General features: G+C 54.3%; 4 protein-coding genes across 8 annotated transcripts in view; 2 read left to right on the plus strand and 2 right to left on the minus strand.

Annotated features, from left to right (window-relative positions):
- Positions 1 to 4,974: 4,974 nt before the first annotated feature.
- Positions 4,975 to 8,744, minus strand: GUCA1B (guanylate cyclase activator 1B). The gene is made up of 4 exons (XM_059488006.1): positions 8,541 to 8,744; positions 7,214 to 7,363; positions 6,236 to 6,350; positions 4,975 to 5,102 (listed from the first exon to the last, which is right to left on the minus strand). Exons 1-4 carry the CDS (start codon positions 8,742 to 8,744, stop codon positions 4,975 to 4,977), a joined length of 597 nt encoding a protein of 198 aa, XP_059343989.1.
- Positions 8,745 to 12,680: 3,936 nt separating this feature from the next.
- On the plus strand, positions 12,681 to 21,123 carry IRF6 (interferon regulatory factor 6). Of its 2 annotated transcripts, none has more exons than XM_059487882.1 (8): positions 12,681 to 12,695; positions 17,144 to 17,320; positions 18,161 to 18,365; positions 18,789 to 18,911; positions 19,011 to 19,157; positions 19,386 to 19,778; positions 20,154 to 20,272; positions 20,562 to 21,123. In XM_059487882.1, the coding sequence occupies exons 2-8, from the start codon at positions 17,147 to 17,149 to the stop codon at positions 20,781 to 20,783; spliced, it is 1,383 nt and encodes a 460-aa protein (XP_059343865.1). In that variant the 5' UTR covers positions 12,681 to 12,695; positions 17,144 to 17,146; the 3' UTR covers positions 20,784 to 21,123. The 2 variants fall into 2 exon arrangements, with proteins under 2 accessions (XP_059343865.1, XP_059343864.1); XM_059487881.1 differs by lacking the exon at positions 12,681 to 12,695 and adding an exon at positions 13,597 to 13,788.
- Positions 21,124 to 21,741: 618 nt separating this feature from the next.
- Positions 21,742 to 22,831, plus strand: C23H1orf74 (chromosome 23 C1orf74 homolog). Its single transcript, XM_059488130.1, has one exon. The coding sequence runs from the start codon at positions 21,742 to 21,744 to the stop codon at positions 22,534 to 22,536; it is 795 nt and encodes a 264-aa protein (XP_059344113.1). The 3' UTR covers positions 22,537 to 22,831.
- Positions 22,832 to 22,837: 6 nt separating this feature from the next.
- Positions 22,838 to 27,755, minus strand: part of TRAF3IP3 (TRAF3 interacting protein 3) — a 10,768-nt gene continuing 5,850 nt past the window's right edge. Inside the window, exons 8-14 of one of the 4 annotated variants that reach the window (XM_059488131.1) lie at positions 27,138 to 27,275; positions 26,400 to 26,535; positions 25,598 to 25,660; positions 25,460 to 25,519; positions 24,774 to 24,931; positions 23,806 to 24,054; positions 22,838 to 23,640 (exon numbers count right to left, since the gene is read on the minus strand). In XM_059488131.1, the coding sequence (XP_059344114.1) occupies positions 23,557 to 23,640; positions 23,806 to 24,054; positions 24,774 to 24,931; positions 25,460 to 25,519; positions 25,598 to 25,660; positions 26,400 to 26,535; positions 27,138 to 27,275 (888 nt within the window). In that variant the 3' untranslated portion in view covers positions 22,838 to 23,556. Of the gene's footprint in view, positions 23,641 to 23,805; positions 24,132 to 24,773; positions 24,932 to 25,459; positions 25,520 to 25,597; positions 25,661 to 26,399; positions 26,536 to 27,137; positions 27,276 to 27,755 lie in introns of those variants that run through there. The other 3 variants (XM_059488132.1, XM_059488133.1, XM_059488134.1) reach the window with 3 other exon arrangements.

A 27,755-nucleotide genomic window follows, 5' to 3' on the forward strand; every position in this document is an offset into this window, starting at 1 on the left:
TTAGAAAGCCAAAGTAGTTCTAAAAGGGCTGTCCCTGTCCCATCTCACCCCTGTCCCCATCCCATCCCTGTCCCCATCTCTGTGCCATGCCATGCCATTATCCCATTCCTATCCCATCCCATCGATCCCATCCCATTATCCCATTCCCATTCCCACTATCCCGTTCCCACTATCCCATATTCCCGTTCCCACTATCCCGTTCCCGTTCCCACTATCCCGTTCCCACTATCCCGTTCCCACTATCCCATATTCCCGTTATCCCACTATCCCATATTCCCGTTCCCACTATCCCGTTCCCATTATCCCGTTCCCGTTCCCACTATCCCGTTCCCACTATCCCGTTCCCATTATCCCATATTCCCGTTCCCACTATCCCGTTCCCACTATCCCGTTCCCGTTCCCACTATCCTGTTCCCATATTCCCGTTCCCACTATCCTGTTCCCATTATCCCGTTCCCGTTCCCACTATCCCGTTCCCATTATCCCGTTCCCGTTCCCACTATCCTGTTCCCATATTCCCGTTCCCACTATCCCGTTCCCACTATCCCGTTCCCGTTCCCACTATCCCGTTCCCACTATCCCGTTCCCGTTCCCACTATCCCGTTCCCACTATCCCGTTCCCGTTCCTACTATCCCGTTCCCATTATCCTGTTCCCGTTCCCACTATCCCGTTCCCATTATCCCGTTCCCACTATCCCGTTCCCATTATCCCGTTCCCGTTCCCACTATCCCGTTCCCACTATCCCGTTCCCGTTCCCACTATCCCGTTCCCACTATCCCGTTCCCATTATCCCGTTCCCGTTCCCACTATCCCGTTCCCACTATCCCGTTCCCGTTCCCACTATCCCGTTCCCGTCCCGGTTTTTCCCCCCCCCGTTCCCGCCGTGTCCCGTCCCGCAGCGCCCCCTGCCGGCCCCGCCGGGAGCAGCGGGAACGCGCCGGGACCGAGACCCCGAACCCGAGAGAATCCCCCAAAAACCGAGAGAAACCCCCAAAAACAGCCCCGGAACCCCCCAAAACAGCCCCGGGAACCCCCAAAACAGCCCCGGGAACCCCCAAAACTGCCCCGGGACCCCGAACCCAACAGAACCCCCAAAACAGCCTCGGGACCCCAAACCCAAGGGACCCCCCAAACTTGAGACACCTTCTAAGGTTCTGAGCTGAGTTTAACTTTGAAGAAATGAAAGAAGAGAAAGGGAGGACGGAAAGGAAAGGAAAGGAAAGGAAAGGAAAGGAAAGGAAAGGAAAGGAAAGGAAAGGAAAGGAAAGGAAAGGAAAGGAAAGGAAAGGAAAGGAAAGGAAAGGAAAGGAAAGGAAAGGAAAGGAAAGGAAAGGAAAGGAAAGGAAAGGAAAGGAAAGGAAAGGAAAGGAAAGGAAAGGAAAGGAAAGGAGGAACGGCAGACAGGAAGGGAAGAAAGGAAGGAAGGAAAATAAAGGAGGAAAGAGAGGAAAAGAATGAAAGGGAGGAAAGAAAGGAAAGGGAGGAAAAGAAGGAAAGGGAGGAAAGAAAGGAAAGGAATTTTGCCATGGCACAGCTGGGCACAGGTGCTGTAACAAAACAGCTGTAAGGGACCACAGGCACTGCCTGCAGTGACCGGCACGGGGCTCAGGAGGTCACTCTGGCCTCGCTCAGGACATTTCCGAAGGGAACCTGCCCCAGACGCTCCGGGAATGACCTGGGCACAAACCCGAGCCCGAGAGCCGCCCCTGCCCCAGGCTCAGCTGCACCCAGAGCAGGGCAGGGATCCCCCTCCCTCAGCCTCCCATCGCTCAGCCTCTCCCAGGGATGCTGTGCATCTCCCGGGCTATTTCAGGGTGTGATTGACGCCTCCCTGGCTCCTGTTCCCCTTTCCCTTCCACCTCAGCCTCAGCTGCAGCTTCCCAGCCCGGTTATTGCTCCTTCAGTCCCGCCCGGCCGCAGGGCACGGAGCAGATGGCAGCCCAGAAACGTCAGGTGGCATTTGCCTTTTCCGAGCCCTCCTGCTTCCCCGTTTAGAGCAGAAAGAAATCCGATCGGATCAGCGCAATCCAATTGGGGCCGGCCCTAAGTCTGGCAATGGGATTATGCAAATTGTGACATCCACAGCCGGCTGAGCGCTGATGGGGCTGCGAGAGATCAGGGCCCTGTAGCCAGGGCTCTAAAATAGCGCCTTGCGTTCCTCGGCCAGAGATTACACAATTGATAAGAGGAAGGATTTTCCACGGGCTGTGCCAGCTCTGACAGCAGCGCAGCCCCTGCAGCTCCGTGCCCGGGCTCAGAGGCAGCTCCAGGGCTGCTCCAGGGTCACTCACATCCAACTGCAGCGCTCTGCTCTCTTTGTTCTAAACACCCCTTCCCAGTTCCATTGAGAAACGTTGTATTTTCAATCCTACTCTCACGGTTTTGGCTGTCATCACACGAAGTTAAGCACAAGAGGCTCCTTCCCAACTCCGCACCAGCATCGTCATCTCTGCCTTATCTCCGTCCGACCCAGCTGCTCCTCCCCTAAATTCAATATATCACACTCACAGGCTGCAGTTTCACTCGGGTACTCACACAGCTCTTCACCTAATCAACAAACAGATACTGCAAAACAAAGGGTTTTAATAAATATTTCTTTATTCAAGTCGTGTTTTACAAAACTTCTACCAACATCTGTACAAGGGCTCACCAGGGAGGGTCCCCAAGCAGCCCCTGCAGAGCCTGGGCTGGCTAGGTGAGCAGAATTGCAGAATTTGAAGCCTTTCAGTGAAGCAGCAAAATGCAATTCTATGAACTAAACAGCCTCTCTAAATCCGTGCAAGGGAGCAGGGGGGGTTACCTGGGTTGAGATGCTGAAATGTAAGGAATTCTTAGAGATTTGTATCCTGCAATGAAAACATTTTTTCACAAGCTGGAAAATCAATAAATGTGAATGTTTTCATCCAGGCTCCCAAGCCAGAAGTCAGATTTTCCTCTCAGATCTTGAGCTGATGAACTATTGACCAGAGAGAGCTTTGAGCAGCTGCCTCGAGCAGCAGAAAGCACAAGTGTAATCAGCCCTGATAAGTCAGCACAGCACAAACTGCTCAGTATTTACAGAGAACTCATAGAAAGGCTGTTTCAAAGTGGAAATGTGCACAATCTGAACTCCTGCACTGATTGTGTCTGATCCTGAGCACTTCCCCATGGAATTTAAGCACTGGCTAAACTGACAAGACCACAAACCAGCACACTAATCAGCTAATGACAGCTACTGCAGTCCTAATTAAAGGCCACAAAAAAGGGGTTGTAAATCTTTTCATTGGTATGACCTGGCCCACTGATCCCATAGGAAAATTCAGATGGAACAGACAAGCTCATGTTATTTTCCTGGGGGGTTTTCTTCTTTTGAATGAACCAGTAAATCCAATAAAGGTGAACCAAAATATTGATTCAACCCAAATCCTTTTCCCACATACATCTATGTAGAAACATGGGTTAGAACAGCAGAGCTCAGCCTGCAACTTGGGTAAATTCTATATCTGTACTCTGGGGTTAAATTAGGTCCAGTGTAAAACCACTGTACTGGAATTTTGTCACTTTTCCCACTTTTCAAGGCCAGTTTGGACAGGGCTTGGAGCAATCTGATGTGGCATCCCTGCCCAGGGCAGGGGGCTTGGAAATCAGGGAGTTTTCAGGTTTTCCCCAACCCAAACCATCCCTGATTTCTGATTCTGTGGTTCTGCCAATGGAGCAGCACAAATCCTCCCTTTGCAGAGACACTGCCAAGCACAGCCCTGCTCTTCCCTCACCTCCGCTCCCGCGCCAAACTGTTCCCAGAGCAGTGAAAATCCTGGGGCTCCCTGGGCTCATCCACCCTTCCAGGGCAGGAGAAGCTGCTCCAGTGAGGGTTCCCCAGAACCAGGGGCTGGCAGGAGCTGACCCCACCCGGGCTGTTCTGGGCTCTGCGTGGGGCTGGGAAATGCCACAGTTTGGGGCCAGCATCCCTCAGCCCCTCGGGCCTCTGGGCAGGCAGGAGCAGCCTCTGGTCCCCAGGAGGGGCAGGAAGGAGCTGCTGCCGCTCCTGCCCAGCCCTGAGGTTGTTTCCCTCAGCTCTGCGTGCTGCCCTGGCCACTGCTCACACCCAAATCTCATTTCTGGTGGGGTTATGTTGGACATGAGCAGCAGTAAAGGCTGCAAATCACACACAGGGACCCCTGAGCATCCCATAGAGCCCCCTGAGCATCCACAGAGCCCCCTGAGCATCCCACAGGGACCCCTGAGCATCCCACAGGGACCCCTGAGCATCAAACAGGGACCCCTGAGCATCCACAGGGACCCCTGAGCATCCACAGAGCCCCCTGAGCATCCACAGGGACCCCTGAGCATCCACAGAGCCCCCTGAGCATCCACAGAGCCCCCTGAGCATCCCATAGACACCCCCTGAGCATCCACAGAGCCCCCTGAGCATCCACAGAGACCCCTGAGCATCCACAGAGACCCCTGAGCATCCAGAGACCCCTGAGCATCCACAGAGCCCCCTGAGCATCCCCAAAGCCCCCCTGAGCATCCCATAGAGACCCCCTGAGCATCCCACAGAGCCCCCTGAGCATCCAGAGCCCCCTGAGCATCCACAGAGCCCCCTGAGCATCCCCAGCTGCCCGTGCTGCCCTGCAGGGCTGAGCCATGGCCAGGCTGCTCTGGGACAGCACTCAGGCTCCATCCCCACTGCCAGCCCCAAGCCCTGCTCAGGATCTGCCTCCAGAGTTTGTTCCTTGGGGCGTAACCAAAGAGCAGAGCTGGCAAACACGGGATTGTGTACACAGCAAGGGTTATTCACGGGCCAGAAATAGTCCTGGGTACCAGCAGCGCTCAGCACGCGGGGTTTACAGCAGAGACGGCTCCCTGAAGCACTCAGGTTTGCATCCGGATGCTGAGATGGAGTTGAAAGGAAAGTCGTTACCAGGCTAGAGGGAGGAAGGGTCACCCTGGGACTCAGCATCGCCATCGCAGCCGTGCCAGAGCCAATTCTCTCAGAACAAAGCGCTCTTCCTCCTCTGCTCGGTGATCCAGCCGCCGGGGTTCACGTCCATTTGCAGCATCTTCATCACCCACTTGTCCTTCCTGGCGCCGTCAATGAACTCGTCCAGGGACAGCTGCCCTGTGGGCGGGAGCGGGACAGGCAGATAAGGGAGGAGGAGGAGGAGGAGCAGGGTTCCACCCCGGGTCACCTAAAATGCTGATCAGGGACGGTCTCAGGGGATCCCCCAGCTCTGAGGCTGAAGGACAAACCAGGGGCTGTGACCCAGCATTTCCCCCCCGTCCCACCCCAACGGGACACTGGATGCTGCAGGGCTCACCCAGGCCCTGCCAGGACCCAGCCAGGTCCTGCAAGGCCCAGCCTGACTGGATCCAGTGTCCTCACCCAGCTCCTGGTGCTGGGACCTGCCAGAGCAGGGGGATCTGAGTGGCACCAAAGCTGCCCCAGCAGGGACTCCTCCGTGTTTTACACTAAAATAACAACGAAAAGGATCTTATCCTGCTCCACCAGGACACCTTTGGCTCTGGGGAACAGAGCAGAACCAAGCCCAGCTGTGCATGGTGGGAACACAGCAGAACCAAGCCCAGCTGTGCATGGTGAGAGCAGAGCAGAACCAAGCCCAGCTGCCCATGGTGAGAGCAGAGCAGAACCAAGCCCAGCTGTGCACGGTGGGAACAGAGCAGAACCAAGCCCAGCTGTGCATGGTGAGAACAGAGCAGAACCAAGCCCAGCTGCCCATGGTGAGAACAGAGCAGAACCAAGCCCAGCTGCCCATGGTGAGAACAGAGCAGAACCAAGCCCAGCTGTGCACGGTGGGAACAGAGCAGAACCAAGCCCAGCTGTGCATGGTGGGAACAGAGCAGAACCAAGCCCAGCTGCCCATGGTGGGAACAGAGCAGAACCAAGCCCAGCTGTGCATGGTGGGAACAGAGCAGAACCAAGCCCAGCTGTGCACGGTGGGAACAGAGCAGAACCAAGCCCAGCTGCCCATGGTGAGAGCAGAGCAGAACCAAGCCCAGCTGTGCACGGTGGGAACAGAGCAGAACCAAGCCCAGCTGCCCATGGTGAGAGCAGAGCAGAACCAAGCCCAGCTGTGCACGGTGGGAACACAGCAGAACCAAGCCCAGCTGTGCACGGTGGGAACAGAGCAGAGCCAAGCCCAGCTGCCCATGGTGAGAACACAGCACAGCCCAGGGGTCTCTGGCCAGCCCAGCCCAGGTGAGCTCTCAGGAATGCTCCTGGGCATCACTCACCATCCCCGTTCTCATCCACCAGCTGGAATATCCTGTCCACCACCTCCTCCGGGGTCAGCAGCGGGGTCCTGTCCTCCACGTCCGACCAGCACACCTTCTTCAGCCTGTAGATGGACTGCAAGCAGCTCCCAAATCAGGGCATGAAGCACTGAGCTCTCTGTGCCCCCTGGCTGTGGAGCCTTTCCCAAAGGCTGGGTTTAACCCTTCTGGAAGGTTCTGCCCCTCAGCAGCTCAGATGTGGGATGGAGCCCCTGACCCCACATCAGTGACCCCGTTTGCTCCGTGAGGCTGCTGCCCTCCTGCTCTGCTCATATACACATGGGCAGAGCTCAGGGCTCCTTGGCAGAGAACAAAGTGGGAATTCCACAGATGGGAAACATCACAGGCCTTGAATGGAAGTGTTTGCTGGCATCCCAAGCCGGGCACAGCTGGACTGAGCCAGCCCTGGGGCAGCAGTGCCCAGCCTGCAGATCCAGCCTGGCTCAGCTCACATTCTGACCCTCAGTTTCTGCCCCCCTTTGCCAGGGAAAGGCTCAGACAGCATCCACCCCTGCCATGGCACCACCTGTCCGTGGTTACCTTTGCTGCCCAGGTTGAAGGGTTTTGTGCCAAGTCTGCCCACAGAGAGGATTAGCAGTGGCCTCACAGTTCTGGGCACCTCTTGGCTGACCTCAAAAGTGCAGTGGGAGGTGGCCCAGACAGGCTGCCCTGCTTTCCCAGCTGCTCACCCTCCTGGCAGGGCCCTGCTGCCCACAGGAGGGGCCCTGCACATCCCTGGGATGCTCACATGGGGATGAGCAGTGCTCAGACACGGGATGTGCTCCCCAGCCTCTCCCCAGCCTCAGGAGCACCGGTACCTGGGTACCTGCTCAGCCCCGCAGCACCCTTGGAACCCCGTTACCCCAAACCCCACACAGCCCAGAGCGTTGCCACAGGGCAGGGATTGCTGAAAGCAGGGGTTGGGCAATGCCCACCTACCTCAACGATTTCCAGCAGCTCAGGTTTGTCTATGCAGCCGTTGCCATCCTTGTCGTACACTTTGAACGTCCACCTCAGCTTGTGCTCCAGCTTCCCCCTCAAAACCAGGTTCAAGGCAGCCACATACTCCAGGAAATCAATGGTGTTGTCCTGTGCCAGCAGAGAATCAGCAGCTGGGTGACACTTGGCAGGGCAGAGAGCTGGTGGAAAAGCGCTTTACAGCCCCCAGGAAGCCTGGTCGGAGCTGCCAGGAGGACAGGGCATGGAGCAGGGCTTGCTTGGCACTCTGAGAAGGTTTGTGGCAGTCCAGGACCTGCGGCCAGCCTGGGCTCCCCTCCCCATCCTGCATCTACCGGCACCCCCAAAAACAGAGCCTCTGCGCTGCTAGGAAATCTCCTGTAAATTAGGAATGGGACTCCACCTTCTATGCACAGTTTGCTCTGCTGCCTTTCCCCACAGCTTTCATAACGGAATTTGGCATCCTGCAGGAATTTGGTTTTTCACAACTTGGAATTCTGAGACAAGCCTGACCTGCCAACATCTTCCACGGCCTTTTTAAATCCTTTCCCACAAAGTGACTTTTGCTGCCACTTCCGTGAGATTTTGACCCTATTTTCAAAGGGAGCTTAAGGGAGATGAGTTGATGAGGGATGAAGAGCCCGAGCCCCCTTTTCCTGTATTGATTCGAGGAACAAACATTCATTGATACAAGGAACAAACATCCCCACAGCTGGAATATCATCAGGAGCTTCAGGAAAATAACAATTTCCCCATTTGGCAAGTGCTGCTCAGCCAGGGCAGCCGAGAACCCAAAGCAGGCCAGGCTGCCCTGCAGCAGGGCAGGGATGCAGGAGCTGTGGCTAAACCACAAATCCCAATTTCCCCAGGTGTTCCATGGCAAATATGGCACAGGGAATCAAACCCCTAATGTCTGAATTGTTCTGCATTCCTCTGCTTTTGGAAAGCAGAGCTAAAATCGATATTTTATTACAAACCACCTGCTGGTACCTGCTGCAGACACTCCCTCCAACACAGAACAAGCCTGGGTAGGATTTTCCTGCACTGTGATTTCCCCTCTATCTCAACACAGAAATATTTCTGCCATGTGGGAGCCTTGGCTGTTTGAGGGCCTCAAAATGTGACTGCCCAAGTTTCAACTTTTTAATCCACCCTTAGTCCCTCAAGGGGACATTCTGACCTTAATTTAGGTGGAGATTTGAGGAGATAAATCCAGGCCAGCCTGTGCTCCTTCTGCTGCCCTCGCTGGTCCCCTGTTACATATATAATATACAGAAATAAATGACTGCAGAACCCTCTGAGCACTTACCCCATTCTTGTCAAAAGCCCTGAACATGTTCTCCACATACTCTGCTGCCTCCTGGTTGTCCTGGACCCCGAAGAACCTCTTGAACTCGTGCATGAAGAGGGTCCCACTGGGACATTCCACCACAAACTTCTTGTACCATTCCTGCAGCTCTGCAACATCAATCTCCCCTTGCTCCCCTTCAGCGTTGGTGAACTGCTGCCCCATTTTCCTCCAGCAAGCAGGATTAAAAACAGAAGGAAAAGAAGAAGAACCCTGCCAAAGTCCTTTGTTCTTTGTCTGCTCTCTGTCCCGTGCCTTCCTCTGATGGCAGTGCTGTGTCTTGCTGTGTCACCTTCCCTTTTTTGTGCTTTATTTTCTGTTCCTCCTCCCTGCCCAGGTGCTGGAGCTCCGTGCGCTGCCCAGGAGATCTCAGAGTGGCTCCTGTGCACTGAGCACTGAGCGCTGGGCACGGATAAAAATAACTAAAGATCATTAGGAGATTCCCACCCATGAGCCCCAGAGACCTTCAGATGTTCTGAGCTGTGCCCTATTTAGAAGCAAACTCCAGGGGCTCAGGGTCTTTCTGCACATTGATGCCTCCCTGTCAGAGAATTTGGGAGCAGAGGTTCCCTGTACACACAACACACAGCCCCACTCACTGTCCTGTAGGGTTTTCTGGGGGAAAAAAGGGATTATAGGGGAAGGAACATTAATCTTTGCAGTGCTGGCTTGTGTTACTGCCTGTGGGGGCTGCTCAGTGCTCCTGTGAGATGGGGCACAGGAAAAACAGCAGCTACAGAGAGGGGATCCTGAGAAAACAAACACTTCCACTGAAAAACCCGCTGGTGGATTAAATTAATTGAATGCCTGCAGTAGGCTGTGGGACAATTAGTGATAAGCACTAGATACACACACATTCCTCTACTGTCACATCTCCATCTTAAAGCTTTAAGCTAAAGAGAGCACGAGTTGTTTATTTCCATGTTTTTAGAGCATTTTCTCCTTATTCCCTTCCCCCTTTGTGCCCATGGAAATTCTCCTGCTCACCCCTTCCCCTGAAGCTCATTTATGGCTCTGATGGTGGCAGACACAAAGTGCAGCTCTTCCCTGGGCTGGCTCCTCCTGTTCAGCACGCCCAGAGCCCCTTCCTCTTCCTCTTCCTCTTCCTCTTCCTCACAGCCCCATTGTTCTGAACCCCACCAGTATCTGTGTCAGTGGAAAGAATGACCTGAGCTATAAATGTGCCCAAGCCAGCCCAATATCTTCATTAAGAGGATTGGAGCAGCATTAATAGGAAACCATAGATTCTCTTATCCCACATGTCAAGGCCCAGATAGATTTAAGCTGCTCGTTTTTTGGAACTTTTTTTGGTGTTGGTTAGGTAAGAAGAGCCTCTCTCATGGAAGAATGCTGGTTAAGAACCTGGCTGAAAATTGAATTTGATATTGCAGAACAGTGGAGCAATTCATGCTGCAGTGTCAGAGTGGTGTTTGGTCTGAAGCCACTCACACCTGCAAGTGACCCAGCAGAGGTACTGTATATTTATATATTTATATATTTATATATTTATATATTTATATATTTATATATTTATATATTTATATATTTATATATTTATATATTTATATATTTATATACACACACAGAGATTTGCAGGAGTACAACACAAGCTGACACCTTTACATGTAAGGACACCCAGGCAAGGTTTGGTTTCACTTAAAAGAGGAGCAAAGAGAGGACAGAGGCAGCACAGCAGAGGCCTGGAGGTGGATGGGAAGGGCCAGAGGAGTTGCCAGAAAATTTAAGACTGTTCTATTTCAGTTAAAGCATTTCTGTCTAATGGTATTCTTGTCTATCCTCGTGCCTAGAAGAATGCAACACAACAATGAACTCAGCCCTTCCTTTTGGGAGTGCTTCAGCCCCTGACTCAGGGCTGCCTCATCACAGCAGAGCAGCTGTGGGGCTGCCCACCAGAAAACCAACAATAAATAAATCCATCCCCCCATTTTCCTCCTCACTAGAGCTACTGGAAGGAGTCTGTGGTAGCCACAGTCATGTTTATAAATGATTTAATATAGTTTTTGGGATTATCCTGGCTGGTGAGGCCAGGAGCTCTCCCCGGTCCCAAAGAGCCCCAGGCCACAGAGGGGCTGCCAGGACAGGGAGGGAAGGATTTGTTCCTTTTCCTGCAGCACAGCTGGGCAGTCTGGGATGTGCTGGGTGAAGCCTCTCCACCATTTTGTGCTGCTCTCCTGCACGGAGCTGCCTGCTGGAATGTGAGTGCTGAGAGCACACAGCAAGACTCCACATGCCCAGGACATTGTCTTGACTCATTGCATAATTTTGTTTTGCCTTATGGGAACTTGGTGATCTGTTCCCAGGAGAGAAAATGGTTCCTTTTTGTTTTGATGACTGCAATCTTCTCCAGCTGGGAACAAAGGGCTGCAGCAGACCTGGAGTACAAAGCCCAGCTGCTGCTCTTGCAGGTATCATGACATACAATCGTGTTGATAAAATAGTGATATTAATTTGGCACTGAAATAAAGTAAATCCCATGGCTCCTGGTATGGAGATTCCTCTGCACACCCCCTGTGTGCTCTGCAGACTGCCCTGGAAGAGCTGCTCTCAGGCAGCAGGATGTCACTGCGCTAGGTACAGTTTATCAGCCAACAGACCTCTTCACTTGATTAAAAAAATGATGTGGATAGAGGTAATATAGGCAGAGAGAAGTAAAAATAAAAAGAATAATTTCTATAAAACACCAGAGTGCAGAGGCTGGGGCAGTCTGTGTGCCTGAGGGAGCAGGATCAATGCTCTGGTGTTGTGTCAGAGTGGTGTTCACTCTGTGGATGATCAGTTCCAGACAGGTAACACCTGCCCGCACATCCTGCCTCATGAGCCACCCCGCATTATCACCTCTGCCGCTCCAGAGCCGCGCACTTTCCCAGCCAAGAGCATGGAAAAAGATGTGCAGCTGCTTTCCCGGCAGCTGCCTACCCCAACGTGCTGCCACACGCCCCGGCACGGGCTGGGAGAAACTCAGCAGGGAAAAACCACCAAACCTGCAGAGGGCTGGGCACAGTCATTAGTCTGGCATCTGTGCCGGTGCTGGGAGGGCAGAGGGGCTGTGGCAGAGGCAGAGCTGCCTGCCCTGAGCAGCCGCAGGGACACTGCAGGCAGGACTGGACCCTTCTCCCAAGCTCAGCAATCCTCACCCAGCTGCTTTGCCACATTGCTCCATTTTTTAAATCCCCCAGCCCTGACCTGCCCCAGGACCCTTCCTGCAGGTTGGGCATCTGAGTGTCCTTCCAATGTGCCCGGGAAGGACAAACCGTGCCCAGGCACTGCCAGGGCAGCAGCAGAGTGAGCAGCATCCCTGGTGCCCCCCTGCACAGCCAGCCCAGAGCATCCTGCCCTTTCCCTGTGGGACACAGGTGTGCACAGCAGGAATGCAGGAGCTTTTGTGCTGCCCTGGCTGGGGAGAGATCAAAGATGCTGCAGAGCTTGCCCTGGAGTCCAGCCCAATATCTGCCTGTGTCTCTTCCTGGATGCTCCCAAAATTGTTCTGCCACTGCACGATTTACACAGCAGGGATAACAGGGGTGTTTTACTGCAGGAATAGCTGTTCCCTGATTTACACACCAGGAATGGTCAAGTACCACTAAGGGAACCATCTCACTCACCACAGAGAGCTCTGAGTGTCACATCTGGTACTCTGCTTATTGCCAGGAAGATTTTCTTATGTGCTGACAAACTCCTGCATGTTTCCTCTGAGCGGAATTCCTGAATGAAGCCTGAAATATTTATCTTGCACTTGGTATCCAGCACGGCAAACTTGCCCAGAAAAACAATAAATTGTTTTGTCTCTGTGAATATCTCCAAGATTTTGTCCAGTTCCAGCCTCTTGGCTCGGGTCTGAGCTGTGGGCGTAAGTCAGCCTTCCCAAAGCCAGGGCTCAGTATTTTCCACAGTGCTCATGGTGAGAAGGAGAAGGGAAATTCCCATTTTTTTCCTGGTTCATTGAAACTGAAAGGTGAAGCACTGTATGATCCTTGAAACCAAGATTCACCACTGAGTCACGGTTCTCCACCTACGAGGAAAATAAATAAGACGCGAGGCTGGAGGGCAGGAGCCTGCAGAGGGACCAGGGAGAAGCTGCTGAGCCCCTTCCCAGGGGTAGGTGTGACCCAGAGCGGGGACGGAGCCAGGGAAGAGGGATTTTTCAGAGAAAAATCTGTGTGCCTGTGGCTTTAATCAGAGCTGAGTTTACGGTTTGGCTTCATCCTGTTCTATCATTGCCTGGATATGGATTTACGTGGATGGATGGATGGATGGATGGATGGATGGGGGACAAGAGCAAATGTACTTAGGTTGTGCTAGGGGATGTTTAGATTGGATATTTGGGAGAATTTCTTCACTGAAAGGACGGACAAGCATTGGAGCAGGCTGCCTGGGGAAGCAGGGAGCCAGCGGCCCTGGAAGTGCTCAGAACCCTGCGGATGTGGCGCCGAGGGACACAGATTGCGGGTGGACCCGGCAGTGCTGGGTTAATGTTTGGACTTGATGATCTTCAGGTCTTTTCCAGGTCTTAATCATGCCGTGATTCTATGACTCAGCTGAGTATGCCTTGAACCGAGAAAAAGCCCAGGAACTTAATGCTTTCTGCCCAAAATATTCCATATAAAAAGCAAAGACGTCCCGCTTAAAAGCCAACTTCCTTTCCTAACCACTCCATTTACCGGGGGGAAAAAAATATCCCGTTCGGAAGTTTCCTAAAGACTCCGTTTGACAGGAAAAGGGCCGCGGCAGAAGAGCGGGGGTGCGGGGGGCTCCGCTTGCCCCGGGATCTGCGGGAGCGGAGCGGGGCGGGCGGCGCGGCTGCGCTGAGCGCACCTGGGCAGGTGAGGGGCGGGCCGGGCCAGGTGAGGGGAGGCCGGGCCGGGCCAGGTGAGGCGGGGCAGGTGAGGCGGGGCAGGTGAGGGGAGGCCGGGCCGGGCCAGGTGAGGCGGGGCAGGTGAGGCGGGGCAGGTGAGGGGCGGGCCGGGCCAGGTGGGCCGGGCCAGGTGAGGCGGGGCAGGTGAGGGGCGGGCCGGGCCAGGTGGGCCGGGCCAGGTGAGGCGGGGCGGGCGCTGGGCGAGCGCGGCCGCCGCTGCCCGAGCGCCGCTGCCCCACGCGCGGGCCCCGCGGGGCGGCCCCGAGCCCCCGCGGGACGGACCCGCCCCAGCCCCACGGACGGACGGACGGACGGACGGACGCACAGACGGACGGGGTGAGCTGTGGGGGCGCGGGGATCGGGCGGTGCCGGCCCCGGAGCCGCCCGGCCCGGGAGCTGCGGGGCGCGGCCCCGTCCCGCGTGGGGCTCCGGGCGCAGCGGGGCCGGTGCGGGCTCCGTGCGGGATTCGGGCACCTCGGGGCTCCGTGCGGGGCTCTGCAGGCTGCATTGCCTGGCCCCGGGGCAGGGGCGGCGGTGCGGGGGCGCCGTGCGGGTCCGGGAGGGCAGAGCCCGCTGCAAACGCCGATGGAGCGCTCCTTGCCCCCGGCTCCCGGGCAGCGCCGGGCTAGCCCCGGGCTACGCCTTCCTACCGGCGGAAAGCGAGGCCTGAAGTTAGAGCGAGGCTGGTGTGTTACCCCCACCCTCCGCTGCCTTCGGATCGCAGCTGTTACGCCCCAAATCCCCGCAGTTTGTGTAACAGCTCGTGCCCCTTCCAACTTCAGGGGCTGCCCGGCCGTGGTGGGGGCTGAGCTGACCAGATTGGGGTGTGCAAACTGAGAATTCAGAGTTCTGATCGTGTTCGGGTGTGCTGGGGACAGCAGGTGTGGTGGGAGGCAGGAGATGTACAGAGCTGTGAAATGTGGGAGCCCCAGGTTCCCGGTGCAGGGAGGTGATTCAGCGTCGGCAATTCAGCCTCTTTGGAAGGCTTGCCTTTGAAGAAATGAATGCAGGTCCATGAAATCCAGGATAATACAGTCAAACAAAGGTAACAAGAAAGCAGAGGGGTTTGTGGGTTCGCAGCAGTGAACCTTGAGAAGACCCTTCCATCTTCAGAGGCTTCAATGGATGAGGTGGAGCAGGAACACCGAGCATATTTGGATCTGCAGGCGAGAAGCAAAAGCATCCGTGCAGCAAAGCTGAGCTGGGCCTCAGGATGGTTTTCCTGGTGCTCCGTGGGCTGTTGAACTGACTGGGACCTCACCAGGGCCCCGAGTGTCAGCACAGGGACCGGGGCTGTCCCTGACCTTGGTCACTCCTCTGCAGCCCTGCGGGGAGTGCATGCAGGCTGTCTGCTCCTTCCTGGCTCGGAGTGGCTCTTGTTGGGCCCAAGGAGAAATACCAGTAATTAGGGTACAGGCAGTAATTACATCACTGACCAGAGATGCATTAGCAGCACAGGGATGTGCTAATTATCCCTACCCAGCACCCAGATTGAGTGGGAATAAAGGGAGATGGACAGTCCCTGGGTTTGTGCACTGAGGAGCCTCTGCCTTGGCAGAGCTGTGAGTGTGCCCAGGCATTCCCCAGGTGTCTGGCATTAGTGAAACCCACTGTGAGTGTGCCCAGCCATCCCCAGGTGTCTGGCATTAGTGAAACCCACTGTGAGTGTGCCCAGCCATCCCCAGGTGTCTGGCATCTCACCGTGGATGTGCCCAGGTATTCATTCCCCAGGTGTCTGGCATTAGTGAAACCCACTGTGAGTGTGCCCAGCCATCCCCAGGTGTCTGGCATGCCACCGTGGATGTGCCCAGGCATTCATTCCCCAGGTGTCTGGCATTGGTGGAACCCACTGTGGATGTACCAAGCTGTTCCCCAGGTGTCTGGCATTAGTGGAACCCACCAGATCGAAGGTGAAGGTTGTTGAGAGGCTGACTCACCGTCTGAGCCCAGCAATGGGATTCAAGTTGATTTGCTCTCAGTTATTGTGTCAACAAGTCATTGGTGATAAAAGGTCATAAAGCATTGTAGTGCTGAGTGCTGGCAGACGCTGTCTGTGGGCCAGGGACAATCCCTGCCAGCACCCACCTTGTCACCCGACTCCTCTGCTGGGACAGGGGCACAAACCTCTGCTGTTCTGGGGGTTTGAATTTACTCTGTGCCTTGCAAAGGTGTGTGCACAGCACACGGTATTAGCAGGGACTGCTTGTAACGTTAGGTGAGATGTAACGTTAAAAGAAATGGTGGAAAGCAGCCGCGCTAAGGATTCTTCAAAACGTCACTTTTTTTTTCCTTTTCAAGAGGAATCAGTACCTGATTTTGGTCTCAATTCCAAGTCCAGGATTAACCTGGGCTTTGTGTCTTTGTAAGCACACTTCTGAAGGTTAAATTCTGACAGCATTTTCAACATGGAGAACCAACACAGCAAAGTTTCAGGAACACTAAAATAATTTTGGTGATTGCTTCCTGATCCTTTGCAGCTCCTGGGAAACAGTCTGCTAATGTGCCCACACATTTTCAAACTATTATTTGAAAATGGTTTGCAGTTGAAGCCGAACATTTTCTTTGCAGAGAAGATAAACAGATAAACTGAGTTGTGTTTGGATTAATTTTGTGTGAGCACTTGCCTCTGAATGGGATCTGCAGGTATTTGAACAAATAAAACCTGTTCCCAGACAAGTTCTTGGATAGGATTTTTTTTTAATCTTCTCCATCTCTGCTACCAGACACATTTTGCAATTCCTCCAGTAATATTCAGGGCTTATGGCAAAGGTTTTACTTGTCCTGTAACTGCTTTATTAATGGGAATATTTGTAATTTCTCACCTCTGTTTCAGGATTTACAAAGGAATATGGGAGATGCACCTTCTCAGCACACACGTAGTGCAGAAATCCCCTCCCAAAATCTAAAGATTCTGAATGTTGCCTCTTCTTAGAGAGAGACACATGCTAATTCTGTTTGTTTGGCTTTGTTCTACACAAGGAAAATATTGTTGGCTGGCTGCAATTGTATGAGCAGCACAGGGCTGCTTAACAAAAACATTAAGTAAACAGCAGTCGATTTTTAGCAGCAGCGCAGGCAGACCTGCAGTTCATGTCCTTCTGGATAAACATCCTGGTTATTACAGGTCACTGCTGTTTGCCAGTGATCATGCTGCATTCAGGGCATTCATGGAAAAGCCATAAAATTACTTTCAGGGTCTGTGGCTGTGGTAGAGCAGCCCCTGTGCCTCAGTTAAACCCTCCCAGTCGGGGTGAGCCTTTCTCCTCCTTGCTGAGAGTCTGACAGGACTGCAGGAGCAGAGATCAGATCAGCCCCTTCTCAAGGTGTGCGTGGCGGCTTTGGAAACCCTGCTGCCTGTTCTTGCTGTGGCTTGTCTCCTGCTCGGGGTTTGCAGCCCAGCTCTGCTCAGGGCTGGCGCTCCCTGTGCTCGTTGAGCACAAATAACACCCTGGGACACTGAATGTGAGCTGCTGTCCCTGAAACAGCTCTGGGCCCCCTCAGGGAGGTGTGTGTGACTCTCCCTGGCGGAGGAGTCGCCCAGCTGAACCTGAATTGGTGCTCTCAGGGTGCAGTACATAAAACCAGCAGCAGTTACACAGCACAGGGCCCTTTCCAGTTGCGTGAATTCAGTCTCTTTGAAGCCAACGAGGCTCGAGTAACCTCCAGCGTGGCTCTGCTGTCCCCCTTGCAGAGCATGGCCCTCCACCCGCGCAGGGTGCGGCTGAAGCCGTGGCTGGTGGCCCAGGTGGACAGTGGCATGTACCCCGGGCTGATCTGGCTGAACCGCGAGGCCAAGCGCTTCCAGATCCCCTGGAAGCACGCGACGCGGCACAGCCCCCAGCACGAGGAGGAGAACACCATCTTCAAGGTGAGCCAGGGGGGCTCGGGCATCCCAGGGCTCTGGAACACGCACAAAGGGCTGGATTGTTGGCCCGGAGCTGGACAGGCGTCTCGGGAGCTGCTTGCAGGCACGTTTCATTTATCTGACCTCAGAAAAGCCACTTTGTGCACCTGGACGCCAAGCTTGGCACTGCCTGGGGTGGTGTTGAGTTCTTTAACCCTTTCCCACCACCAAAGGCCGGGTGCTGTGTGATCCTTGGTTTCTGGGAGATGACTGCTGTTGGCTCCATCTGCCCAGGCTGGGCTGTGGTCACTGGCTTGTTCCTGGCAGCAAACCATGAAATGCTGTTACATAAGCCTTAAGAGGTCCACCACAAGCTCATCACAAGCACTCATCGCTGCTGTCCCTAATATTCTTATCCCAAGGGATTCGCTGTAACTCCCTGCGCTCCTTTGAGGAATTTCTGACCTTTGTCTTGGAAGCATCTTGGACCAATAATCAGATTTTGGGGTGAGAGAGGGAGAGGCCAGCCGGATGTCTGTGGCTGTGCTTCCACTCCATTTTAACCGAGTCCATTCCTCCTGCACAGGCTCCCTTTCAAAAATGTGTTGAATCTGAGACCCACAAAACCTCTAACCCAGAATTGTGAACATTCTTTTGGAATTTGGATTTACTTTTTTTTTTCCTCCACTTACTTTTAATAGAAAAACTGTTAAAGTGGGAATTTCCTTTTTTGTTATCACGAGAGCTCTACCTAGGACTTCTGCAAGAGAAGGATTTTACAGTGCATTTGTGTGGAGGTTGGGTTTCTGATAAAAGCTGCTCTGTGGGGAGGACTGGACTGAGCTGGCTGTACTTTGTCCCCAGGCATGGGCTGTGGAAACAGGAAAGTACCAGGAAGGAGTGGATGAGCCGGACCCTGCAAAGTGGAAGGCCCAGCTGCGATGTGCACTCAACAAGAGCCGGGAGTTTAATTTGATGTACGATGGCACCAAGGAGGTGCCCATGAACCCGATTAAAATTTATGAAGTGTGCGACATCCCGCAGTCGCAGGGATCAATCATTAATCCAGGTGAGGGCCTTGCTGGCTCCTGGGCTGGCTCCTGGGCAGGCACTGCTCCAAGGGAGCTCCTTCCCTCGGCATTAACTCTGCAGCTGCCCTTGCGCAGCAGGAGCAGCTCCCAGGTGAAGCCTGTACTTAAACTGCAAGGCCTCTGAACCATCCTTTAGTCCTGAAATTAATAAAGCTGCACACAGATGTGTGTTTTCCTGCTAAACAGTCTAATATTGGCAATACTGTGTTTTACTTCATCAACACTTTAACCTTTGCTTTCTAGAATTATATATTAAACTGAAATTAGCATGCTGTATGGGTCAGATTTATCATTTTTTTACTGAAATTTGAAAAATACACAAATTAATATCCAACATGAAGATGATCTTTTGCCAGTGTTTCATGCTGATCATCCACCCACAAGAATGTGCTTGTTTGCAGGTTCCACTGGCTCAGCTCCGTGGGATGAAAAGGATAATGATCTTGATGATGAAGAGGAGGAAGAATTGAATCAATCTCAGCATGTCCCAATTCAAGAGACGTTTCCATTTCTTAACATCAATGGTTGGTGGCACAGACTGATGTATTAGTGAAGGTATTTGTAAGTTGCTGCATGCTTGAAGTAAAATCTTGATTTATTGAGGAGTTGTTGCCTTTTTGTAGATTCTCCGATGGCTCCAGCCAGTGCAGAAAACTGCAGCTCTGAAACTGTGTGGCCAAAGAATGAACCTCTGGATATGGAAATGCCTCCAACGGCGCTGCAGCACGACTTCTTCAGCAGCCCCGAGCTCTGGATCAGCTCCCTGCCAAGTACGTGTGTGGGCTTGTGACAGTGCTTCTGCTTTTGTGCTTTAAAACCCCACAGAAAAGAGTGTTTGGCCTTTTTTCCTGTGGCTGTTTGTGAGTGAGTGAGGAGAACTTGTGTCATTTAAATAGAATTGTGTGTGGTGTAAATATTCCCGTGAGGGCAGCAGGGCTTGTGTGGTGTCCCTGCTGCTGGTGCTCCAGGAAAAGCCACACTGATGGTTTCTCTCTCAGTGACGGACCTGGAAATCAAGTTTGAGTATCGAGGAAAGGAGACCGGGCCCACAACGACCGTGAGCAACCCGCAGGGCTGCAGACTTTTCTACGGGGAGCTGGGCCCTATGCCAGACCAGGAGGAGCTCTTTGGGCCCATCAGCTTGGAGCAAGTCAAGTTCCCAGGGACGGAGCAGATCACCAACGAGAGGCAGAAGATCTTCACGAGCCGGCTGCTGGATGTTATGGACAGGGGACTGATCCTGGAGGTCAGCGGCCACGCCATCTACGCCGTGCGCCTCTGCCAGTGCAAGGTGTACTGGTCTGGGCCCTGTGCCCCCTCCTCCACCACCCCAAACCTCATCGAGAGGCAAAAGAAGGTCAAGCTCTTCTGTCTGGAAACCTTCCTAAGCGGTAGGTGACTTCTGCTTCTGGAGAACAGCTCTGGACACCGGGCATGGCACTGGTGGAAAGGGTGGTCTGCACTGGGCTCTGCCTGGGTGCACCAGGTGTGGACAGCAGGTCACGCCACTGCTCCCCTGACTTCAGGGGAGTTTGGAGTGAGTGTGGGGCAGGAGAGGGGCACTGTACACTCATTTAATGCTCTGAGAGACACCAGAGGGCCTTGCTTTTAAAGAAAGCACTTCACGTGCAAGGGGTGAGCTGTAACTGTGTGAGAGGTGCCAGAGGACTGTGTAGGTAAGACCAGGGTGATGCAATGAGGTGGGATGTCATGGGTGTTTCCAGCCTAAAGAGGACAACCCTGCAGCTCTCTGCTTTTCCTCCTAGAGCTGATTGCCCATCAGAAGGGACAAATTGAGAAACAGCCACCATATGAGATTTACTTCTGCTTTGGAGAAGAGTGGCCAGATGGAAAACCCAGGGAGAGGAAGCTGATCGTGGTGCAGGTAGGGCACTGGGGCTCTGGAGTGACATGTGCCAGCCTTATTTGGTTTGGGATCAATTCCCCTGGATACTGAGATCTGTTATTTTCTGCTGTGGCTTCCGACACCAGGGAAACTCCACTAAGACTGGTGGTTTGGGAGAGCAAACACAAATGTGACATGTGCTGAAAGGAATTGGTTTGTGTGTTTTAGGGTATTGTGGAAACCTTCTCTGCATCCAGGACAGGGGCTCCTGCAGAGAAACAGGGACATTCCACATGCCTTTAGGCTAAAAAAGGGACTTTTTCACCAGGTGATCCCTGTTGTGGCGCGGATGATCTACGAGATGTTCTCCGGGGACTTCACGCGCTCCTTCGACAGCGGCAGCGTGCGGCTGCAGATCTCCACACCCGACATCAAGGACAACATCGTGGCACACCTGAAGCAGCTCTACCGCCTGCTGCAGAACCACCAGGAGGGCTGGCCCATGCAGGCCCCGGCCATGCACATGGCACAGCCGCTCCCAGCACAGTGATGACCCTGCCTTCTGGCGGTGTACATATACAGGAGAGCTTCTTAACCTGTGCCTTGCCTCAGTCTGAATAAATAACATCTGTAAATCTCGTCATCTTCTACAATTCCAGCAATTCGTGGTGCTTTTGTTTTTGGAAGTGGCTCAAAACAGAGGGGATTACAGGAATGCTTCTAACTCCTTCACCCTTTTCAGCTGTTTGCTTAAACAACTCCTCTGTATACATCAGATTTCAATTCTGTAATATTTTAAAATCTGCTATAATACAATGTATATAAATACATGATCATTGGAAGGAGAGAAAGAAAATAATCTGCGCTCTAATAAATCTGCCTGGACAATATCACCTTGTCTCATTTTTTTCTCTTTAACGGGGCTGTAGCAGCAACGTCAAAGGCTGAACTCCTTTTAGTCGGGAGGGGGGAGGTTATAGGGATGCATATACACAGGCATTGTAAATGCATATATAACAGAATGGGGTTGGAAACAATCTCTGGAGGATCTCTGGTCTGCTGGGGGCTGATTGTTCAGATCTGTACAACCCTGAGCAATCAGTGATGGTACAGAGCTGTCAGCGGCTTGCAGCACAGTTCAGTGCTGTCCCTGCATTGCCTGCTTTGTACCCAGGCTGCGGTCACAGTCTCTGTGCCCTACTTTGCACCCGGGCTGCAGGGGCTGCTCCTGTGCCCTGCTTTGTGCCCGGGCTGTGGGCACTGTCCCTGTGCTCTGCTTTGTGCCCAGGCCTGCCCCAGCCCGGCTCCCAGCCCGGCCCCAGGCCCTTCCCCCGGCCATGGCACCACTCCGGCCCTTCTCCCGCTCCTTCCCCCGGCCGTGGCACCACTCCAGCCCTTCTCCCGGTCCTTCCCCCGGCCGTGTGGAGGCGGTCCCGCCCCGCAGGAGGCGGCTCCGCCGGGGCCGGGCCGATCTCGGGCCCGCCCCGGAACCGCGGCGGGTTCCGCCGATGGCGCCGGGCCCCGCGGCGCTGCCGGTGCCGCTGCTGGTGGCGGCGGCCCGGGAGGCGCAGGGGCCCGGCCGGAGGCGGCGGCTGCCCGCGGCCCGGGCGCTGCAGGCGGCCGGGGAGGTGCTGGCGGTGGCGGCGGGGCTGAAGCCGGCGCTGCTGTGGGACTGCGGCCCCGCGGGCCCGGCCGAGCTGCGGCGCTACCTGGGCCGGCTGCGGGAGGCCGGGCTGGCCGCGGAGCGGCTGCACGTGCTGGCCATGGGCGGCTCGGCGCTGGTGCTGCGGCCGGGGCTGGCCCGGGACCGGCTCCGGGACCGGTCCCCGCCGCTCGTGGATGTGTCGGCGGCGCGGCGGGGCCCTGCGCTCTGCGGCCCCGACGAGGCCCGGGCCGTGCGCCGCCACCTCGCCGCCCTGCTGGGCCACCTGCGGGACGCCGAGGCCGCCGGAGCCGAGCCGGTGACCGCCAGCGAGGTGGAACCCAGCGGCTGGAACCTGTGCACCGTGGCCGGGGCGCTGCTGGGCTACCCCGCCGTGTACACCTTCGCCGAGGGCGCCGAGAACTGCCTGGCGCTGACCCCGCTGAGGGTGTTCACGGCCCGGGCCTGCTGCCCCCGCATCAAGGACGGGCTCCGGGTGCAGATCTGCTCCTTCAGCGTCCCCGAGAGCCTGTGCGCCGAGCTCCGGGACGTGCTGGATGCCTGGTGCCAGCAGCTCAGGGCGGCTTTCGGTGCTCAGAGCGACTTTGTAGATCTCTGCATTTCCAGCGAGGTCGTGTCTCTTCCAGCGGTCGCCTTGTAAAGCACGTGTGTTCTCAGACTTTTTAGCCTTCCTCACTGCATCAGGGACCAAGGCAGAAGATCCAGCTCCGTGTGTGTTGTCCCCTGCGTCTCTCTTGGTCCTTGAGCACTGAAGGCTGAATTGTGACAGTCACTGCAGGCCGGTGGCAAAACCAAATATATTTTCTTTTAAAAAAAAGTGTGCTCCCAGATGCTCTGCTGCCTCAGTCCTGCCTGCCTGCACATCACACCCTGCAAAGTCAGTGTGTGTTTATTTGCAGTGGGCAGCTGAAGATTAATAAATTATTTGAACATCACAGTGCTTTGAATTAGTGAAGTTTATTGTAGGCTCCATGTGTGTTTACTACGTGTACATTACGTGTATATTTCAGGTATATTTACTTCCATGGGAGGTGATGTCATTGTATCTGAGCCTGCACATGAATGATAGGCACGTTCTGCTGTAAAACCTGCGCAGTGCAGCTGCAAAAGGGACTTTAAACCCCTGTCTCTGATGAATTCTTGTGGTGCTGGCAGTGATGGGTAGCAGGTGTGGCTGTGGGGATGCTTGGCCGCAAGGGAGGCTGGAGGAGAGGGATAGAGCAGCGGGTGTGAGGGGACTGTGCTGAGGAACCCCCTGAGCTGGGTTCCTTTGTCAGGTAAAAGTAGAGACAGCCCAGGATCGAGTACCTCCCTTTTAGGGAGGCCATAAATACAGGAGGGGAACTCGGGGTATAAACCCCAGGCAGGCTGGATGGCACGGGCACAGGATGCCCTGTCCCTCTCGTCCTGACAGGGGCTTTGTCCCTCGGATCTTCAGGGCTGGGCAGGGCAGCCTTTGGCAGTAACAGAGCAACCACAGCAGCCAAGGGAAGGGGTGATGTCCCTGTGCTCACAGGAGCTGGCTGGAGTGACACCAGCTCGGGGTACAAACCCAATGTGCACACACAAAGCAGCAGAAGGTGAGGTCAGGTCAGGTCAGGTTGCTCTTGGTGAAGCAGAGGTCAGTTCCTGCAGTGAAGTCAGTCATCAGGGAGCTCCTTCACAGGCTGTACGTCGCCAGGAAGGCGGCGACGGCCGCTGCTGCCACTACCACCAGGAGAGGGATCCAGGGGCCGTGCTGTCTCTGCCAGGAGAAGCTAGTGTTACTGGGAGTGTGCTGGGGGATGCCGCTTCCATGGCAGCCCTAGCAAGGTGCTCTCTGCAGGGCTCAGAGGAGGGGACAGGGCACAGGGGAGGTGACGTGTCCCGGGCCGGTGTGCAGCGCTGGGGTCCGGGCAGGAGCTCCCACCTGAGCCTGGCTGCCCTGGGAGCGGTTCAGCTCGTCGCGGCACTGCCGCAGCCGGGTCAGGCACCACTGGTACTCCTGGCTCAGCGCCTCCAGCTCCGAGCGCAGCTCCGAGCACTGCAGGCACAGCGAGGGGCTGTCAGCAGGAGGGGTCCCCTGGGCTCTGTGTGCCCCCAGGGCTGCTGGGCTGCTGCAGTGGCTGCAGCGCCTCACCCGCAGCTGGGCACGGCTCTGCTGAGCATCCTCGGGTACCTGCAGGGACAGGGCACAGCTCAGAGTTACTGCAGAGTGCTGCTGGGTACCTGCAGGGACAGGGCACAGCTGGGTACCTGCAGGGACAGGGCACAGCTCAGGGTTACTGCAGGGACAGGGCACAGCTCAGAATTACTGCTGGGGCACTGCCAGCTTCCCACACCTGCCTGCTTTGCTGCCACAGACACAGCACAAGCTCTTTTCCTATGTGCCTCTCAGCTCTGCGACACTAAATTATATTGTTTTTTTATAAGTCCTTTTTAATAGATCCTTGCTGGCTGAACACTGCTATAAGAATTGAGGGGCTGTTGATTGGCAGAAGGCTGATTTGATGGCAAAGTGTGTGTAAAAGGCTTTGGCTTTTTGGGTTTTCTTGCAGCCCATTTGTACAGGCATTGCTTCTGTTAGCAGAGCCTTGCTGTTATATTTCTTGTTGTTATTATTGCAAGCATTTTCCTTTCCTCCTCTCCTTCCTTTATGCTCAGGGGCTTGGTTCTGAAAGTGTGGCTTTGGCTTTTCCCTGTGGGGCTGCTGAGGCTCTCCTGTCTGTGGGAGCAGAGGGATTTGTACACGGAGAACTCTGCTACTGCAGCCCAGGCCCCTTGTGTGCAGGGCCTTCATTGGGGGTTCAGGATAAAACTTGGGGCAGGTAGTCCTTACAGGAGCCAAACCTGGGCACCTGCAGGAGCTTTGGTGATTCTGCTGAGTGCCTTCCTCACCTCGTTCTCCTTTGCTGTGAGCTGGAGTGTCCTTTTCTGCATCTCATCCTTCAGACTTTCTGTTCCCTCCTCCTCCTCCTCCTCGGGGTGCTCTGACAGAGCATTTTGTTTCTCCTTGGCAGGAGTGAGAGGTGGGGTCTGTGTGGTGGAAACCTGGTCTAGAAAAGAGTCAGGCTTCTGATGAGAAACAGCTCCAGGCTCCGGGCTGGCTCTAGCTCTTGTTTACTCAGCACACTTTAGGGATAATATTAGTGTGCTATGCACCAAGCAGAAGACACAGGAGCTGAGTTTGTTATCACTGTCTGCTGTAGCTACAAGTTCATCATCTTAAGAGCAATATTTCTAAGCAGTTGCCAGAAATGGAGGGGAGGGAGAGTTAAAATGCCTTTTTTATGGCTTTCTTTTTGTCAGGTACAACTGTAATTGTAATTACAAACTGGAATGTGTTTTGTTTGGAAAAAATATGGTGGAGCCACTGGGGTAGAATTTGCAGTGAAATCCATTTATTTTTTAAAGTGTTTGCCATCATAAATATGTTTATAGTTTTAATGTTAGCTAGCAAAACAATTCATTCTGTGTAGCTTTAAAATAACCTTTTATTCTAGACCACTGCAGACTTTCCTAGGGTCAGGGCTAGTGTTCCTGTGTCCAGGGAGCACTACGTGGGGGTTACAAAGTTTGCTGACCTGTCCTTTGCACTGTCACCTCCTGGCTCTTCTGTTGGTTGTTCTGGTTGTGGATCACGTCTGGGAACACAAAAAGCACCGTTATTGTCTACAGCACTAAAAGAGACCTCTAACTTTGTGCATTTCTGTGTTACTTACTCTGCAAATGGCTGATTGTTGCCTCCAGTGTCACTTTCTGCTCTTGTTCTTTTTGCAATTTATCTGAAATAAGGATAGAAGATCAAGGTTGGTGTAAATCTGTGTATATTTATGGAAGGATGGTATTTTCTGTTCTCCACATGTGTAGAGTGGGGCAGATGTTTTTGGCTGCCCTGGACTTTCTTCTCTGAAGGGATGTGATTTTTAGCTGTTTATTCCCCTTTCATTTTTGGCAGCTTTCTCTCTTGTGCCTCTTGTTCAAGTCATTTATGGTTTATTTTAAAGCTGTTCCTGCAAGACCCGTTATGAGATTAGAACTGCCACCCGCTTTCTCTTCCCTAATTATGTTTTAAAATAGCCGTGTGTGAGTTTAAAATAATGTGTGTGAGTTCAAAATAATGAGTGTGAGTTTAAAATAACTTGTGTGAGTTCCCTCGCTGTCTGAAGCAGTGCTTTAGGACATTACCAGCTCCTCTGTCTGCCCTCACCACCCAGCACCGGGGCTGATGCTCTGCCAAGGGTGGCAAGTCCTGCCTCAAGCTGAGGACATATCTCAGGGTTTTATTTCTTTTCAGGTCTCCCATCACATCCTTTCCTCTGGCAAAACCGCTTCTCTGAACTCTTTAGTCTGGCCAGGAGCAGTTTTGGAGGGCTGCGGCAATCAGCAGCCTCGGTGGCACGCCGAGATGTGCGGTGTGCCGGAATGAGCGCGGTGTGCACGCCGCTCCGAGCCCCGGGGAGCGCTTCGGGAGCTCTCCCCGGGTCCCTGGCGGTTCCCGGAGGGCACAGGCGGCCCCGGTACCTCGGATGCGGCGGATGAGGCCGGCCTGGAGGTCGTTGTCGCTGCGCAGGGCGCTGGCTGTCTGCAGCAGCTCCGTGCGCTCGTCCCGCAGCGCCCGCAGCTCCCGGCTCTGCCGCTGGCTCTGCGCGTCCGCCCGCTGCGCCGGGACAGACAGACAGACACACAGACAGACAGACAGACAGACAGACAGACACACAGCGGGCCGGCTTGGCAGGGCTCACAGCTCTCCTCGTGCTGCCCCTGCACCGCCTTCCACTGCCCCAGCCCCAGTGTCCAGCCCGGCCCGCATGATTATCCCTCTGCATCTCTTTGTACTGATGTATGTTACTCTTCTAATATATAAATTACAATCGACTTCCAATCCTTAGAATCTGGTTTGAACCCACAGAAGAGTAATAAGCATAATCCTATTCATACTGGCCCTATCACTGACCCTGCGCATCCTCCTAACTTCACTAAACTTTTGACTCGCCCAAATAATGCCCGACTCAGAAAAACTATCCCCAAATAACCCCTGACTCAGAAAAACTATCCCCAAATAACCCCCGACTCAGAAAAACTATCCCCAAATAACCCCCGACTCAGAAAAACTATCCCCAAATAACGCCCGACTCAGAAAAACTATCCCCACATGAATGCGGATTAACCCCCTGGGATGCAGCGGCAGCCACGGCTGCTCTGGGCACCCAACAGCAGCAAAATCCCAGAGCAGGCTGCTCCTGCAGGGAGCCCACGTACCTGCAGCTCGCTCTGTAGAGCCTGGAAGCTGTTTCTGAGCTCGGTGTGTGCTGTGGTCTCCTTGGTCAGCTCGGCTCTGAGTGTGGCATTGTGCTCCTTCCAGAGGGCGAGGTCCTCTCGCATCTCTGCCAGGCTTCTCTGGGGAGCAGAGAGGACCCAGGGGTGGCTGTAACCCAGGCCCCAGCGTGCCCCAGGCCCCGGAGGATGCTGCCAGCCTGCCCTGGTGCCGCCAGCCGGGCTGTGCTGGGCAGCGCTGGCTCCCCCAGCAGCAGCAGCACACAAAAACCCGTGTGGGGCTGATGCCATCTGATGGACAGAGCCGAGCAGGGCAGTGCTCCCTCTGGAACAATTTCCTGTGCTGCCAGCAGGCTGGAGGAGCCCGGTGGTACTTGGGATAAAGCTCACTTGTCTTTCTGCAGATATGTTATCCTGTGGGTCAAAGCAATTTGCTGCCTCTTGGGGAAATCCTATATTCATATAAATGAGCAACTGCAGAAAAAAAACCAGCTCTGGAGACCTCCGGCCCGGTGTCTGATGGTGTGAGCAGGACAGGAATGGCCCAGAGGGATGGTGGGAGGGAAGGGATTGCAATTGGAGCTAACAAACCCGAGTACACTT

The sequence above is a fragment of the Ammospiza nelsoni genome, chromosome 23, assembly GCF_027579445.1.
Source record: "Ammospiza nelsoni isolate bAmmNel1 chromosome 23, bAmmNel1.pri, whole genome shotgun sequence".
Lineage (NCBI taxonomy): Eukaryota > Metazoa > Chordata > Aves > Passeriformes > Passerellidae > Ammospiza > Ammospiza nelsoni.

Bases quoted from the DNA above. Each gene is read 5' to 3' on its own strand.
- GUCA1B (XM_059488006.1), bottom strand. From the start codon at position 8,744: ATGGGGCAGCAGTTCACCAACGCTGAAGGGGAGCAAGGGGAGATTGAT. The intron at 6,351-7,213 runs GTAGGTGGGCAT...AGCTGCTTGCAG, and splicing joins AGCTGCTGGAAATCGTTGAG to TCCATCTACAGGCTGAAGAA. The intron at 5,103-6,235 runs GTGAGTGATGCC...TCCCGCCCACAG, and splicing joins GGTGGATGAGAACGGGGATG to GGCAGCTGTCCCTGGACGAG.
- IRF6 (XM_059487882.1), top strand. From the start codon at position 17,147: ATGGCCCTCCACCCGCGCAGGGTGCGGCTGAAGCCGTGGCTGGTGGCC. The intron at 17,321-18,160 runs GTGAGCCAGGGG...CTTTGTCCCCAG, and splicing joins AGGAGAACACCATCTTCAAG to GCATGGGCTGTGGAAACAGG. The intron at 18,366-18,788 runs GTGAGGGCCTTG...GCTTGTTTGCAG, and splicing joins GGGATCAATCATTAATCCAG to GTTCCACTGGCTCAGCTCCG.
- C23H1orf74 (XM_059488130.1), top strand. From the start codon at position 21,742: ATGGCGCCGGGCCCCGCGGCGCTGCCGGTGCCGCTGCTGGTGGCGGCG.